Genomic DNA, 18,195 nt, shown 5'->3' with positions numbered 1-18,195 from the left:
ATTAGTTTCATCAAAATAACGTATGATCTTACAAATTATCCTCATTTTTTTATGACGGAAATTAGGAGCAAGAAAGATATTGTAGAATTGTGAGATTAAGGACTACAAGTTACAATTATTTACTACTATAACGACTAAATGAATGTTTAAATAAGAAAACTAAATATTGTGAGAAGATAAGAAATTGAAAATTCATAAGTAAATATTGGAAATCAATTTAAAGATACATATATAAACCCATATGAATAATGTATAACGGTAATTTATATATACGACTCTAAATAGATTTTTTCAAAGGATTCATGCATAAATCCTTACCAACGTTTCCTATTTTGTAATAATATTTAACATTTTTATTTAAATCTATGCGCTGAAATTTATGATGATACGGGAGTACCAAGATTGTAATTAAGTAATTATTGAGGGACTCGACGTAAAAATATAAATATGGAAACAACTTGACCTCATCGATACTTACAAGCTAAGCGTGACGACGTTGACTGCGTAGGCAAAACCCAGCAAGCTACCATGGCGTCATTAGCTGCGTCACCTCAACTACTTCATCCTCATCTCTCTCTCTCTTAACAATCCGACAACAGTTCGTAAACGAAACCCCTAGGAAGTTTCCTGCTTTCCCACACCCTAGCGACTCCCATTGATTCATCAACTACAGCAAATATTGTCGGTTTTCTCTGTAATTTTGGTTTATCATCTATTTCTAATTCTGGATGTTCGTCATTTTGAGTTTGTTTTAGACTTTTGAAGATTGATTTGACGTCTTGAGCTGCGACTTGGAACTGATTTCATCTGGGTTCTGTTACGTGATTGAGTTCGTTTATCTGGGCGTTGGTCATTTTGGGTTTGTTTTAGGCGTATGATGATGGGTTTTTAGTTAAATCTGAATTGATCTGGGTTTTGCTCTATGATTGATTCTTTGTTTCTTTGAAGTCTGAATTCATCTGTGTTTTGTTATATGATTGATTTCTCGATCTGGGTGTTCGTCATTTAGGGTTTGTTTTAGGCTCTTGATGAAGGATTTGATGTTATGGATTGCAGTTGAAATCAAGTAGAGTGTTTGATGATCAATTCCATGTTCTGTGTTACAATTTTTCTCTAGAAAAACTTGAACCCATTTGGGGGTTTCGGACTTCCAATTCATTCTTGTTCTTCCCTTTTTGAAAATTGGTACTGTACAACTTTCATAGCATAAGGTACAAGTCATTATAACAGGATTCTGCATAGGTTATATTTGCCGATATTGAAAAGGGATTTGGAGATATTAACAAGAATGTGAATCTTTAATGGCTTGATTCATCTCCTCCTTTTAGTTGTTTGCTTCAGCTTCTTGTATTTTGATGATCAGATGGTCTTCTAAAGTTGACTTTTCCAAGAAGACTTCGTGTCCCTAATCTTATATATGTATATCCTTAATTCCTGATTCCTGAATCCCAATTCATTTCTTGTAATTGGGTTTCTAAAATCTGTGTCAAATTTCAAAAATTTTGAGTTTGATCAATGGCAAATTATTCTGAACCGTCATCATCCATTAGCTTTACTTCACCTTCTCATATATCCAATGGCTCTAATGGCTATAATATATCTTCCTCTTCGATCACCGAAGCACGATCGAATCTTGAAATCATCAGCCTAAATAAGCTCAGTAGCAACTTAGGAAAACTCTTGATTGAATCAGATTCGAATTACAGCGATGCAGTGGTCATGGTGGAAGGCAGCCATGTGTGCATCCACAGGTGTATTTTAGCCGCTAGAAGTAAATTTTTCTGCGATTTGTTTGAAGGAAGTAAAGATTGTGGAGAAAAAGATGGTAAAATTAAGTACAAAATGAGTGAAATTTTGCCATTTGGGAATGTGGGATATGATGCTTTTCTTGTGTTCTTGAACTATTTGTATACCGGAAAAATGAAATCGGCACCACTAGAGGTTTCGAATTGTGTTCATGAGGGATGCCCCCATGATGCTTGTAGGCCGGCTATTGTGTTTGCCGTTGAATTGATGTATGCTTCAGTCATTTTTCAGGTGCCCGAGTTGGTTTCACTTTTTCAGGTATGTGTGTTCCTTTTTATAGTTTGCATTATTGTTTGAATTCATCAAGATTTCGATGAATTTGATTGCTTTTTAGCTTCTTTTTTGTGATCGACACCGTTCTTATTGATTTTGATGTTAAAAAGCAACTCATTTGGTAAATTTCGATGGTAAAAAGCAACTCATTTGGTTAGTTTTGATGTTAAAAAGCAATTTTTGGTTTATCTTGATGTTAAAAAGCAACTTATTTGGTTAATCTTGATGGTAAAAAGCACAACTCATTTGGTTAATTTTGATGTTAAAATGCAACTCGTTTGGTTTTGTGGGGAAGGTTGAAACGAGAATTATAAATATTTTGCGAACCATGTGAACCTATTTAGTGGATTATTCATTATGAATGCTGGGAATAATGAAAATGCATGATATCAATGATGATTAATGGAAATGCATAATATTCATGATGAACATTATTCATTATGATGGATATTCTTAATGAATATTAGGACTAATGAAAATGCATGGATATTCTTAATGAATATTAGGACTAATGAATCATTTATGAAATAACTGGTTCCAGGTTCTCAAATATTTATTGTTCTCCTACCCTTGTTACGTTTCTCGAATTTGGGAAGAAAAGAAAGGGATGGGAAAGAAAGATGTCATTTTTACAAGTATACCCTTTAAAAAAAAGTTTGGGACTTGGGTAAAAATTTTAATAATCTTTTTAAAAGGGTTTTAATTTATTTCGTTACCTTCACTCCCACTTTTGGAAAGAAAGTTTTGGTAGGAAACTTATGAATATTTCTTTTTCTGTCTCCTTTTCTTTCTCTCCTAAAAAAGTATCGTGAGCATGAGCTTCTTTTCCTTTCCTCCCTTTTCCCTCCCCTTCTTTTCCTTCGTAAAAAGGTTTCTAGAACACAACGTTGATGTTAAAAACCAACTCATTTGGTTAACTTGATGTATGAATTGTAGCGGCGACTTCTCAACTTTGTTGACAAGGCTCTCGTTGAAGACATGATCCCGATACTGTTGGTTGCGTTCCACTGCGAGTTAACTCACATCTTGACTCAATGTGTCCACCGAGTCGCCCGATCGGACCTCGATGATGTCTCGCTCGAGAAAGAGCTCCCAGTCGAAGTTTCCCGTGACGTAAAGTCGCTTCGCTACAAATCTCAAGACGAGAACAAGCCCGTTTCGGTAAAATCCGAGGAGCAAGCGTTGCGTGAAAAGCGGATTAAACAAATACACAAAGCGTTGGACTCGGATGATGTGGAACTCGTGAAACTTCTCTTAACGGAATCAAACATTACGTTAGACGAAGCCAACGCGTTACATTATGCGGTTTCATATTGCGATCAAAAAATCGTGAAAGAGGTGCTCGGTTTGGATCTGGCGGACGTAAATCGTCGGAATTCTCGAGGGTATACCGTGCTTCATATTGCGGCGATGCGTAAGGAACCGTCGATCATTGTTTCGCTTTTGAGCAAACAAGCATCGGTTCTCGAGATGACACGAGACGGGCAGAGTGCGGTTGGGATTTGCAAACGGTTGACACGGCCGAAGGATTATAACATGAAAACAGAACACGGGCAAGAAGCAAACAAGGATCGGTTATGCATCGATCTTTTGGAACGGGAAATTATGCGGAATTCGATGGGGGGAGACGTACCAGTGTCATCTTCGGCTATCGCCGATGATTTGCAGATGAAGTTGCTGCATTTGGAAAACAGAGGTATGGTTTGTCGTCTTCAGATCTTTTGATGTTCCTGTGTTTACGTTTTCACCCTTTCGGGTGTTCATTCCTGTGAATCTAACGTTTCCACCCTTTCGGGTGTTCACTGGTGTGAATTTACGTTTATTACCCATCCGGGTGTTCATTGGTGTGAATTACTTTTATACCCTTTTGGTCATTTCTGTTGGTTTTCGTTTGTGTAGTGGCGTTTGCGCGATTATTGTTTCCGACAGAAGCCAAACTAGCTATGGAGATCGCAAATGCAAATACAACATCCGGGACCAAAGGTCCGAGTGGGAACTTGATTGAGATGGATCTGAATGATACACCGTCAATGCAGAACAAAAGACTCGTATCGAAAATAGAAGCGCTTTCGAAAACAGGTAGGTTGTCGGCTTTTCACTTCCGAATTCTCTTTTTGTTGTGTTTCCATGCACATATGACTGGTGTCTCGTTTTTGGTACGACTACCACATGACCAAACAATATTGCTTGGTAAGCTCGACAAAACAAGATAAAAACGTTAAAATGACCAGATTGCCCCTCAAATGATGTTCAAAAATCTTCTATATTCCATCCTAAAATAGATGTCAAGACATTTCTCTTTAGTTTCTACCAAAATAAATGTCCACGCCCAAAATTAAATGTCTATTTTCATATTCTACCCTTAATTATGAGATGGATTAAGGGGAGAATTTCCATCTCTGTTAAAAGTTAAATTACTAAAATTGTTATTTAGTTAATTAAAAACTGTAATAATTTTACATTTTTAAAATTGTGTCTTTCATTGTGGAAATTTATTTTGGGACGGAGGAAGTATGCTATTATAGTTAGAGATGCACAAAAATGTCCAAACCAGGTCGAGTTTCAGAACGAAATATTGGTGACAGGCCCCGAGCTTAGGCCCGACCCGGAAAAGCCCAATCGGACTCTTTTTCAACCCAGAGCCCGGCCGGGCATTGCTCACTGAAAACGGGCTTGGAAGGCCCGTTTCTTGTGCATCTTTAATAATAGTTATAAATGAGAAAATCAACTAGACGTATAATAACCAAGTTCGTGGATGCAGTGGAGATGGGTCGACGGTTTTTCCCTCATTGTTCAGAAGTTCTCGACAAGTTCATGTTGGACGATTTTCCGGATCTAGTTTACCTTGAGAACGGTACGCCAGAGGAGCAAATCATCAAGCGAACTCGCTTTATTGAGCTCAAAGAAGACGTTCAGAGAGCGTTCACCAAGGATAAGGCCACCAAGGATAAGGCCAAGCTTCCAAGCATTTTAACGCACGGCATAAAGAATAGAACGCGAAAATACTCGTAAAACATATTTTTTTTTTCATTTACCCTAAGTTTTTTTCTAGAGGATTGCATATTGTATGTTATTTCTCTATAGTTTTGGAAAGAGATGCAGTTAAAAAGGTTGTACAAAACCGTTCGTTTTTGTAATCATATTTAATATGTTAATTAAAAATAGTTAACAGAAATTGATGGATTAAGCCAACCTGTTTTATATTTTTAGATTTGTAAGGCTGCGTTTGGTATATGGGACGAGACAAGATAGAATAAAACTTATTGTCTCATGTTTGACGCAGCATGAGACAGAACAAAAACTCATTGTCTCAAGTTTGGTGTGACATGGGACAAGGACAAGACCTGAAATAAAATGGGACAAAATATGTTTTTTCTTGTTCCACCAAAATATGTGGAACAAGATCAGACGAAAATGAGACATAACTAAAATATTATTAAGATATATAACCTTAATATGATATTTCTTTTAATGGTTATCACTGCTAGTTTCGGCCGCAACCATCACCGGCGGCCACCTCCACCTCCTCTTCCACTACAACAACATCCTCTATCGCCTCCACAACCACCATCCACCATTGTCCATCGTCACCTCTACCATAGTCGACCACCAACCACTACTGCCGTTCGCCACCTCCAACTTTTCCTCTACTACAACAACCTCCTTCACCACCTCCACAACCACCGTCGACCACCGACTACCACTGTCCATTGCCACCTTTACAACCTCCATCAGCCACCGATCACCACCTTTACAACCACCATCGGCCACCGATCACCACCACCCGTTACCACCAACACTACCACCGTTGGCCACCTCCACTCCAATACCGCAACAACCTTCTACATGACCTCTACAATCACTGTTGACCACCAACCACCACTGTCCATTACCACCTCTAGAATCACCATCAGCCACCGACCACCACCATCCATTGTCACCACCACTTACCACCACTGGCCACCTCCACCTCCAACTCCTTCTCTAATGTAACAACCTCCTCATGACCTCCACAACCATCGTCGACCATCGATCACCACCATCCATTGCCCCCTCACAGAATATATTGTTTCTTGTTACGGAGCCCGTAAAGGAGTTGAAACCTTGGTTTATTCCAAGCAAATTACTTCTCGAATTTTAAGCGATGACTTAAGCCTCTTTCTTAGCTTAGCGCCTTTAAAGTGACGTCCACCATAACCACCACCACCACTATCTTCACTACATCATCTATAACTACCTCCTCTACCGTTGTCAATCGCCACCGACCACCACCACCCATCGCCACTACTACCGTCGGCCACCACCATCTCTACCATAACCAAAACCACCTACACCACCACCACTACCTCCACCGCCTTGGAATAGGAATAAATGTAAGAAAGCGGATTGACATTAGCACGGTCTGATCCATTCTCAGACCACTATTATTACTACTATCAATATTATCAAATTTTTTATTCAAATTCAGTACTATTATATATGTATATATTCATTTATATGAAAATTGTGTAAAAACATTTATAAATTAGACTATTTAATTATTTACTTTATTCGCGTTAGTTATAACTATTATATAATATTTAAAATCATCAAATAACTTTTGGGGTAACTTGTCTAGTTCTGTCGCGTCTAGTCCTAGTTGTACCAAACACTAGACATACACTTGTTTTGTTCAGTCCAGTCCCATCCAATCTTGTCCAGTCCTACCCTCTTGTCATGTCCTGTCCTGTCCTGTTCAGTTCTGTTCAGTCTGCGTACCAAACACTACCTAAAAGACCAATTTATAAAAAGTTACTAACTTTTTTTTTATTTAAGGGTTGTAGATATGGAGAAAGTGTATCAGGTTACATGTGATTTTGTAAGTGATTGGTTGTTTTTGTGTTCTCTTATTTAGTTACTGTTCTCGTTTCAATCTCCCTCCCCCCACCCTCTCTCTCCCTCTCTCTCTCTTTCTCTCTCTCTCTCTCTCTATATATATATATATATATATATATATATGATGTAGGGGATTGATCAAATGAGGGCAATAAAAAAGATTGAGAACTGTGGAAATCAATTTTTATATGTCGTTTCATATTATAAAACAATGAATGCAAAAATAGAATGTTGGTTCACAATGTGATTATTTGTAATGTCTATTTTTAATATTTTTTGTTATACGCTGTGAAACAATAATATATTTTCACATACTATTGTTTTACAATATGAAACGACGCATGAAAGGTGATTTTATAATTCTCAATCTTTTTGTGGTTTTCATTTGATTGTATCCCAGTGTTAATGTATTGTAGACTAATTGTTAATTTTAAATGAAGTAAGTGATAACATACTTTAATTTACGTTCATTTTATATAATGTACTTAATTTTGTTATTTTACGTAAAATAACATCTTTCAATTTTTGTCAATATATATAGAGAGAGAGCGATTGGTTCAAATGTTAAGCCAAAGTATTGTGTTAACTTTGTTAACCATTTTCAACCTGATGTTCCCAAAATCATACAAATCAAATTAAATCTTCAAGAACTTGAATCAAGATGAGTAGAGAGAGATTTATCACCAAAGTTGAATGTAATATTTCTTGAGAGAATTTCTGCAAGTGATTAACATCAATTAATCTAGAATTAACTGAACTAATTACAATTAGCAAACTAAAGACTATTTATACTAAGAAAATAGTAAAGACTAACTATTACAAAACAATTACAATGAGAGAACTTGAATACAAATTTTTAAGCACATTCTTGAACCCAACAATCTCCCCCTTTGGATTCAAGGTCGAGACATTGTAAATCTTGTCTTTCTAAGCCCAAGTAGTGTCTCTAGCCTCCTTAGCGCCCTCCGATACTGCAATTTATCATCAAGCAGGTTCAAGGCATTTATCAGAAGATACCTCTCTTTAGGACTTATTATCTCCGACTCCGCAACTCTATCGTTGTCAGCTTTTCTCGTTTCAAGCGCCCGTCTCACCATCCTTATAGTGCCATCACAGTATTTATTCAGCTCACTGAATCTCATGAACTTCTTTATCCGACCTTCAGCACTATATACCACACCGAACTCCAGTTCTTCAAGGATTATATACAAAGGATAACCTTCAATATCTTCTAGCTCTTGATCTGGTCTCTTCAAGTTAATGATTCTCTGATTGTCTTCAAGACCCATTTGGACATGAAGAACCATTGATACTTTGACATGACTTCGCATAAATCAATTGATTGCATTAAGACCAACAAGTGCTCCTTCTCTTCGGACATTCATATTCTGTAGTTTGTGGTACATGTGCTCCAAGTCTTCTAAATACAGGTTAGAGAAATCAGCTTCACTAAATACCCAGACCTTTCCATCTTGTCGTGTAACAGTGAATACAGGATACCAAACTCTAAGGAGTCTTTGGGCATCAATTTGTTTGATTGAGACGACTCGATTTTTGGTCCGAATTTGGCTGATTGGGAGATGCTTTGCCTTCAGAAAATGCTTGTACTCTAACCGATAATCTCGGGTTTCATTTGTGAATCCCAAGAATCATGTCAGCATTGAGAGCTTTATGGTGCCGGAGGAAGATACCGAAGTAAACGTCTTCTAGATAAGGTTCTTTGATCCTTGCTCTATCATAAACTGGAACGTTAGCACGAATTGCAAACGACACATAATTTTTAGTAAAACTCTCAGTAGGATCAAACGCCGCTCTCGGAGTTTCAGATGCACCAAGATCAACTGCAGTGGAGGGTTCAGACGGAGTCTGATGATCACCCTGGAATGGGAAGACAAAATCTTCTTCATTGATATCTGCTTCAAAGTCAAAATACATTCCGGATGATTCATCAATGTTGTCGATGTCTTCACCAAAATCCTGATCTCCACCCAGTTCTTTAGCAAACGCTTCATTGAATCCCACATTGGCCGACAAATCCAGAAGCAACCTTGTTCCTACAGTGGAGTCCGTCGGCTTTTCAACCATTGGCTCGATCACTGGATTTGTCTCCAAGACCATCTCATCTTCAATTATTATCTGGCCAGTAGTCCTTTCCCTTGTTGATTCTGGGACAAGACTTTCAACGTTAACAGCTTGAGAATCTGGCTCCCTTTCAACACTTTGAGCACGAACAGATGACTCAGCCAGCCTTTGTCTCTTTCTCTCCCCCTCATGATGATCAGGATCGTCCAGATCATCATGTCTTCTTTTTAATGAGGCGGCTTGAGCTCGGCACGTATCTTCTAGAATGGATACCCTTTCAAATAAGGCATCAATTGAACTTATTAAGGCTTGAGTGTTTGATGTAATTAACTTACTAACTTTTGAGAAGTTAGAAGCAACTACATCTTGAAAGGCCAAAAACTTTGAGGCTCTAACAGTGGGATCATTGTCAACAAGTTGTCGGAGGAGCCCAACCAGGTCTGCATCAGTCGCATCAGGATTTTGAGTTGATATCAGCTTTGCGTACAACAGAGATTTAAGTTCATCCACCGATTGCTCTTGTACCCTCGGAGGCTCGGGCACAGGCGGTGGTGACGGCCCAAATGGTTGATCTTCGATTACTGGCTCCTTCCAGTTCATCATCCGTTTGAGACTTAGGATTTGCGCTTCCATATGATCTTGAACAGCCTTTAGGGTGCCGTCTAGATATTCCCTTGATACAAAGTCGGGTAAGATCACACTTGGATCACATAGATTACCAGTTGAGACAACAGTTGAATAAACTGTTGTGCCTACGTTCAGTGTTGGCATGACGTTAGCACTGGTAGGACTTCCAACCTGTCCTCGTGGTAGGTCAATAGGCACCACTCTGGTTGTTCCGGCAGGTTCGCTAAGAACCAGAATTGGAGCAACAGATGCTCTTGACTCTTGTGTACCTATATGTATGGGCTCTATACTCGAGGTGCACAGAATTGAAGTCATAGGCTGGGGTAGTGGCCTACTGTTTTCAATATCTACATTCTCCAAATGAGAAGTAGATAGAGTATGTGTTAAATCCCCATGAAGAATTGAAACAACTGGTTGTTGAGAATCAGTTGAGTGGCCGGGAGGGATGTGCAATTGCATAGCTGGGCTAGCTATGTCTTCTTCAATACCAACATTCAACGAATGAATGTCGATAGTAGATGTGGGTGCCCGACTAACTGTTTTGGCTGGGATAGGAGCTTGTTCTTCATTTTGTGCTCCAATCTCACTCTCACCATCTTTTCTCCGTCCCTTACACTTATCCTCTCAATATTTTTTACTTGAGCTCCCTCATCACTTTCTACTGGAATGTCTTTCATTAAACGATCAAATTCATCGTATGCTCCACCAAATTCATCAACATTGAACGATAAAGATTGTAGACTTGGGCAAGTCAAGTCTGTGGAGCTTCTATCTCGGGAAAGATATCATCAATGTTCTCAATCACTGCTCCGAGTTGAATATTCTGAGAAAGCACCGGTTGAGTAGGATTGTTAGCATCATCATTCTAATCATCATTGCCATCATTATCATTGCCTTGATTATCAGATAAAGTATCTTCTGAACTTGAAAAAGTTGTGGAAGTACTTTCAGTTGAAGTACCGTGCTGATCAGAGGCTCCCCGCTCCATAATACCCCTCTCATTTTCATTTTCCCTCTGCTCACAACCCTGTTTAGGTAACCCTTGTTCCTAAACGCTCTCAGCTAAAGCTAGACCCTCTCCCTTAGCTAAGGCATGGGTTGATCCCAGGGTAAGTTCAACCGGTTCTGGTTGAGCTAGGATCTATCACTCTTCTATAGTCTATAACACACTGAGCCCTCTGATCAGCGAAGGCAAAAAGCTCTGGTGAAATTTTCATAATAGAATCTAGATCTTCAACTTCTGTGTGTTGCCGAATACGCGTCATGATGAACGAAGGCCCAACTTCACTGTTTTCCCTGGCCGGGATGTCATCGTTAGCGTTCATTATGGCTTTAATTATCAGTTGCAAGAATCTTTGAAATGACACAAACTTCCTTGCTTTGGACGGATCTGCACAGACCAATCAATAGTTCAAGTCACACACTCCCATAATCCACCATTTGGCATTAATTAGCTCGACTAATTCGTTCCATATAATCAGCGCGTAATCATACTTGCGCGTGTATACAAATCCATGGAAGAACTTTAGAAATGGACTGCTGCAGGTATCGATTCCGGCAGTTTTTGACGTTAGGCATCGGTTGAGGATTGAAAATAGAAGATGCCATATCGACGGAAGGAATCGGCGTTTGAACTACGACGGATTAGTCAACTCTTGCGAGTATCCTAATCTTTTAATATCTCTGCAGAGCTCGTCATCAGTTACAAGTGGTTCAAAGCCTGTCGAGCCCGGTCCCTATAGACGTAGTATTCTTCGGAGTCGTTTTAGAGTCAAACGACTTACGTATTCGTCTACGCTTCCTTCAAAGTAATAGGTATCACCATCTTTGGCAAGGGTTAGTGTATTCCAAAATTGTTGTAGGTAAATCATCGGGACACAAGTGTAAGCTGAAAGGGCATATGAAATTGTGTGTCCACGAAGAATTTTGGGGATAATACGGTATTCAGAAGGCATTTCAAAGTTGAAGTGGTGGTTATTAGGTTTGATCTCAAGATAAAGGCTTTGAGGTAAAAGAGATTCTTCTAGGATAGGAGTATTTGTGGGCTGGTTCGGATTGTTAATATTATCATATCTGACCGAAGGAATATGAGATTCCTCGTCAGATTGATTATGTTGGTCAACCATTTATACCTGTAAAAATTGCTAGAATGTTAGATCCTGATTAAAGAAACAAAGCTAATATCCAGAAATCAAAACAAAATATTTCTAAAAGAAATTGAAAAATTTTTAAAAAATATTTAAAGACTAAAAAAATAATACTAAAAAAATTTAACTAAAAAAAATTCACTAAAAAAATCAAACTAAAAACTTAACAAAAAACAAAAAAAAATCTAAACTAAAAAACTAAAAAAAATANAGGTTTGATTTCAAACTGATAGTTTGGAATGTAAGTTATTTATATGAGATTTGTACACTCACTAGACCTTTTGGGTCTAATGCTCAGTTGTTGGACTAACCTGTTTTGCAGGTCATCATACATCGCAAGATAAAGGCAAGGGAAAAAGTTTGAATGATGATGTTTAGATACACATAAATGTATTAAACAAAGTTTTTGTTAGCCCATGTTTTGTAAACAATATAACGTTTGGTTATCAGATGTGGTTGTTATTTTGTTATTTGTTAGTATTAAGTGTGGTTTGTTACATCCTAATCGCTTGATATCTCTGTAAAGTTCGTCGTCGATGACTAATGGTTTAAAACCTGTCGAGCCCGGTCTCGGTAGACGTAGTATTCTTCGGAGTCGTTTTAGAATCAAACGACTTACGTATTCGTCTACGCTTCCTTCAAAATAATAGGTATCACCATCTTTGGCAAGGGTTAGTGTATTACAAAATTGTTGTATGTAAATCATCGGGACACAAGCGTAAGCTGACAGGGCATATGAAATTGTGTGTCCACGAAGAATTTCTTGTATTATTTGGTATTCGGAGGGCATTTCAAAGTTGAAGGAATGGTTATTAGGTTTGATTTCAAGATAAAGGCTTTGTGATAGTAAGGTTTCTTCTGGAATTGGATGATTTGATGGCTGGGGTGGGTTGTTTAAATTGTCAAACCTGACGGAAGGAATATGAAATTCCTCGTCAGACTGATTGTGTTGTTCAGCCATTTTAACCTGTAAAAAACAGAAATGTTAGATCCAGATTAAAAATGCAATGCTAATATCTAAAAATCAAAACAAAAAAATTCTAAAATTTTTGAAAAAAACTTAAAAAAATTAAAAAAAAAATACTAAAAATATCAAACTAAAAAAACTTAAATTTTTTTTAACAAACTAAAAATAATTTAACTAACTAAAAAAATCTAAAAGAAATTCTAATCTAAAAAAAATCTAAAAAAAATTTATTCCTAAAAAATAAAAAGTAAAACTAAAATTCTTAAAAAAAATATTAACCAAAAAAAAATTCTAATCTAAAACAAATTTAAACTAAAAAAAGTTAAAAAAAATAAAATCAAACTACCCGGATTAGATATCCAGTCAAAACAAAAAAAAACAAAAAAAAATTCTAAGACTCAACCCTAAATCGGACAATACACTACGGTCATCTTCTCCGGTGAGAATCCAATTAAAACTAAATCAACTTAAAAACCCTAAATCGGCTAAACTAATCTAAAAACGATTATTAAGAAACTAAAACAAAAAACTTATTACGATGATAAACGATTTATTTGAAATCAATTTCCACATTTATAAAATCGTCTTTTAAGTCCAAATCGATTTTTGATTCTGATTTTATGTCGATTACTTATTATGTCCATGAAATAGTCCAAATATGAACAATCGAATCCAAATGAATAGGTATAAACCTTTAGAGAATGAAGATGAAGATTAAGAACACAGTCGAATGAATACAGTGAAGATTTTGAGCGATTTACCAAGCGGTGACGATAATGAACAGTAACGCACGATTTTGGTGAAAGTAAAAAAGTGAAAAGTAAATCGAATGAGTATTTATAGGAAAAGACAAAACCTTTCAACTTCTAAACCGCTCAAAGCTTATCTGGATTAAGATAAATCGGACAAGAGGTGTTCGATTTAGAATATACTCAAAATGACTAAGAGTTAAACCGGACAATAAACCGCTCAAGGCACAAGCGATTTAGATGAACATCGCTTAAGAGTCGATCGATTTACAAAATAAATCGTTCAAAGGTTAATCGATTTAAGACATAAATCGGATGATAAATAGCTCAAGGCATTAGCGATTTAGACAAATACCGCTCAACAAACAATCGATTTACAAGAAAATCGCTCAAAGGATAAACGATTTGGACATAAATCGCTCAAAGGACGAACGATTTACAGTTAAATCGCACAATGAAACAACAAGCGATTAAAGAATCCGGTCAAGAACCTCAAGCGATTTAGAAAATCGCACAACTCCTTGGAATTATATCTAACCTTATTAGGATAAGAGTTTATCGTAGCCTAAATCGGACACTGCTTTGTCCAGATATGTAATAAATCGGACAAAGTGTTGTCCGGATTAGTCTAAATCGGCCAAACACTTATTCTTCTAAACTCTTAAATCGTTCAAAAATTAGATATTATTCAATAACCTTTAAGAAAAATTTAAACCATTTAGTATATACAAATATATTCACTGTCCCTCAAAATATGAATCAGATAAAATACAGATAAAATTCCACACTCCCCCTCAAATATAGATTTCCACGATCAAATAATTTAAAATCACATAAAAAATGAAATACTGATTTGTATTAAAAAAATACAGATGTTTTGAAAAAATGAATTTGAATTAAACACAGTTCAAAAAATTGAACTGTTTTTAAGAAAAATTCAAATTTTCATATTAAGCATGCCTAACTTAGATACTAGAACGCTGAAGCGTTTTTCATCTATAGCTTTCGTAAATAAGTCGGCTAATTGAAATTATGTATTTACAAAATACAATTCAATAGTTCATTTTTCTACATGATCTTTAACAAAATGACACCGGATATCTATATGTTTGGTCTTAGTGTGTTGAACAGGATTACAAGATATGGCTATTGCACTCTTGGAATCACAATAAATGGGAATTTTATTAAAATAAAACCCGTAGTCTCTGAGCTGTGTCTGTATCCATAAGACTTGAGAACAGCAGCTAGCAGCAGCTATGTATTCTGCTTCAGCGGTGGATATGGACACGCAGTTTTGTTTCTTTGAAGCCCAGCTGACTAGTTTATCTCCCAAAAATTATAGATTCCCCGAGGTACTCTTCCTGTCCAACATATAACCTACATAGTCTGCATCTGAGTAGGCTGTTAGTTCAAAACTAGTACCCTTGGGATACCAGAGTCCAAGATTAGCAGTCTCTTTCAGATAACGGAAAATGCGCTTAACGGCATTTAAATGGGACTCCTTTGGATTAGCCTGATATCTGGCACAAAGATGTGTCGAAAACATAATATCTGGTCTACAAGACGTCAAATACATCAAAGAACCAATCATGCCTCGGTATGTTTTCTGATGTACAGCTTTTCCAGATGGATCAACATGTAGTTTTGTACTATGAGCCATAGGTGTTTTGCTAGATGAACAATTTTCCATATTAAATTTCTTCAGGATATCAAAAATATATTTTGTTTGACAGATAAAAATTCCCGAAGATAATTGTTTTACTTGAAGACCTAAAAAGAAGTTCATCTCACCCATGATGTTCCCAAAATCATACAAATCCAATTATCATCCAAGAACACAATCAAGATTTTCAACAATATTGAAATTGTATTTCTTGAGAGAAGAGACTAACAGCACGAATATGAAATTATGAACTGAACTAATTACAATTAGCAAACTAAAGACTATTTATACTACGAAAATAGTAAAGGCTAACTATTACAAAACAATTACAATGGAAGAACTTGAATACAACATTTAAGCACATCCTTGAACCCAACAATCTCTCCCTTTGGATTCAAGGTCGAGACATTGTAAATCTTGTCTTTCTAAGTCCGAGCAGTGTCTTTAGCCTCCTTAGTGCACTCCGATACTGCAATTTATCATCAAGTAGGTTCAAGGCATTGATCAGCAAATACCTCTCTTTAGGACTCATCCTCTCTGACTCCGCAGCTCTATCATTATCAGCTTTTCTCGTCTCAAGCGCCCGTCTCACCATTCTGATAGTGCCATCAAAATATTTTTTCAGTTCACTGAATCTCATAAACTTCTTTATCTGACCTTCGGCACTATACACCACTCCGAACTCCGGTTCTTAAAGGATTATATACAAAGGATAGCCTTCAATATTTTCTAGCTCTTGATCTGGTCTCTTCAAGTTACTAATTCTCTGATTGTCTTCAAGACCCATTTGAACATCAAGAACCATTGATACTTTGACATGACTTCGCATAAATCTTTTGATAGCACTAAGACCAACAAGTGCTCCTTCTCTTATGACCGTCATGTTCCGCAGTTCGTGGTACATGTGCTCCATGTCTTCTAAATATAGGTTAGAGAAATCAGCTTCGCTAAATACCCAGACCTTCTATCTTGTCGTGTAACAGTGAACACCTGATACCAAACTCCAAGGAGTCTTTGGGCATCAATTTTCTTGATAGAGACGACTCGATGTTTGGTCCGAACTTGGCTGATTGGGAGACGCTTTTCCTTGAGAAAGTGCTTGTACTCTAAACGATAGTCTTGGGTTTCTTTATGAATCCCAAGAATCTTGTCAGCGTTGAGAGCTTTACGGTGCTGGAGGAAGATACCAAAGTACACGTCTTCCAGATAAGGTTCTCTGATCCTTGCTCTATCATAACCTAGAACGTTGGCACGAATTGCAAACGACACATAGTTTTTTTGTAAATATCTCAGTTGGATCAAACGCCGCTCTCAGAGTTTCAGACGCACCAAGATCAACTGCAGTGGAGGGTTCAGGCAAAGTCTGATGATCACCCTGGAATGGGAAGACATGATCTTCTTCATTGATATCAGCTTCAAAGTCAAAATACATCCCAGATGATTCATCAATGTTGTCAATGTTTTCACCAAAATCCTGATCTCCACCCAGTTCTGTAGCAAACGCTTCATTGAATCCTACATTGGCCGACAAATCTAGTAGCAACCTTGTTCCTACAGTGGAGTCCGCCGGCTTTTCTACCATTGGCTGGATCGCTGGATTTGTTTTCAAAACTGTCTCATCTTCAACAATTATTGGGCCAGTAGTCCTTTCCCTTATAGATTCAGGAACAAGACTTTTGTTGATCCCAGATCTCTCAATAACAGTAATAATTAAGTTAAGAATAACCAAATTATAGTGTTTGAATGAATAAAATGATGAACACTCAAGAACAATGTATGAACATTCAGAGTATAAACTTGAGTGTCAAATGTTTCACTTTATTTCAATGATATGAAAAACGTAAAGTGTCTCAGATTACATTAGGCCTAACCACCTATTTATACTAGAAAGCTAATAAGAAGATAATTATCTAGTGAGACTATTTAGCTAATCTTCTACTAACCGATAAAGATTATCTAAAACAAGGATAAACATTAAAGTAAGATAAACTTTGTAGACTCCAGCTGTTGATTAGTCATCTCCAGCTGTCTTTCATGGGATATGAGTTCAACCATATCTTCATATCTTCATTGCTTGCCTCTGGTTGAATTGGTGAAGGAAACTCCAAGTGTTAGTACCCGAGGGGTTATGAAGATGCACTTTCCATCGCATCTCTGGTCAGTTCATCGATCCTCTGGTTGTTCTTCAGACTAAGTCATTTTGACTTAAAGTCTTCCATCAGCCTTCTGGTTCTTCATCCCTTGTTTGTCTTCATTACTTCATGCATAATACTTATGGGGTCTAACAATCTCCCCCTAAGTAATGAAAGAACAAACATTAACTATTCTAACAACATTCAAAGTATAAATGAAGAACAAAGGCTATTCTAAAGAAAAGCATCTTTTGCCAAATTTTTCATTGGAACAAATGATGAATTCTTACATCGATGAAATGGAAATTACAAGACAAAAGTAAAACATAAGACTACATTCAGGGTCTCCCCTGTGATATATCCCAAAAACGCATGAGTAGTCCTCTGTAATCGATGACTGTAGATATCTCATGTATCAATATCTGTCCATTGTCTGTTGGCACATGAGGTCTGCCCAACCTGTCTTTAATGGCTTTCTGAAACCATTTAAGTGTTTCATTTGAATACTTATCTCATTGAAGGATGAGACAAGTGCCTTCGACAGGGCCCTTAGATCGGCCCTGGTTGCGTATTCCATGGTGGAGGTAGAGGCAGGTGGGGGCATGGAGGTGGATGTGGATTGTGGAACGGGAATGTTGGCGATGATATTCCTTACCTCTGTAGTGAAGGAAGAAAAGGCTTCATCAAAAGATGGACCTGCAGAGGGGCGTGGGGGAGGAGGTGATTGGGGTATGTGGGTTAATATGATAGTTGGGAGGGTAGTGAGGGTGTTTTGGATGGTGGTCATTTGATTGGAGAGGGAGGCGTGGGTTTCATCGATTGATGATGTTGGTGGTGGGGTTGGTTGAGGGATGTGGGAGATTATGGTGGTTGG

The 18,195-nt window shown here is 37.4% G+C and overlaps 1 protein-coding gene across 1 annotated transcript; it reads left to right on the top strand.

Annotated features, from left to right (window-relative positions):
- The first annotated feature begins 589 nt into the window (after window positions 1-589).
- On the top strand, window positions 590-5,200 carry LOC112512008 (regulatory protein NPR3-like). The gene is made up of 4 exons (XM_025117781.1): window positions 590-2,064; window positions 3,016-3,775; window positions 3,979-4,158; window positions 4,841-5,200. Exons 1-4 carry the CDS (start codon window positions 1,516-1,518, stop codon window positions 5,089-5,091), a joined length of 1,740 nt encoding a protein of 579 aa, XP_024973549.1. The 5' UTR covers window positions 590-1,515; the 3' UTR covers window positions 5,092-5,200.
- The last annotated feature ends 12,995 nt before the right edge of the window (window positions 5,201-18,195 follow it).

This window comes from Cynara cardunculus (assembly GCF_001531365.2).
Source record: "Cynara cardunculus var. scolymus isolate 2C chromosome LG 5, CcrdV1, whole genome shotgun sequence".
In the NCBI taxonomy this organism is placed as follows: Eukaryota; Viridiplantae; Streptophyta; class Magnoliopsida; order Asterales; family Asteraceae; genus Cynara; species Cynara cardunculus.
This window is presented reverse-complemented; position numbering and strand designations above follow the sequence as displayed.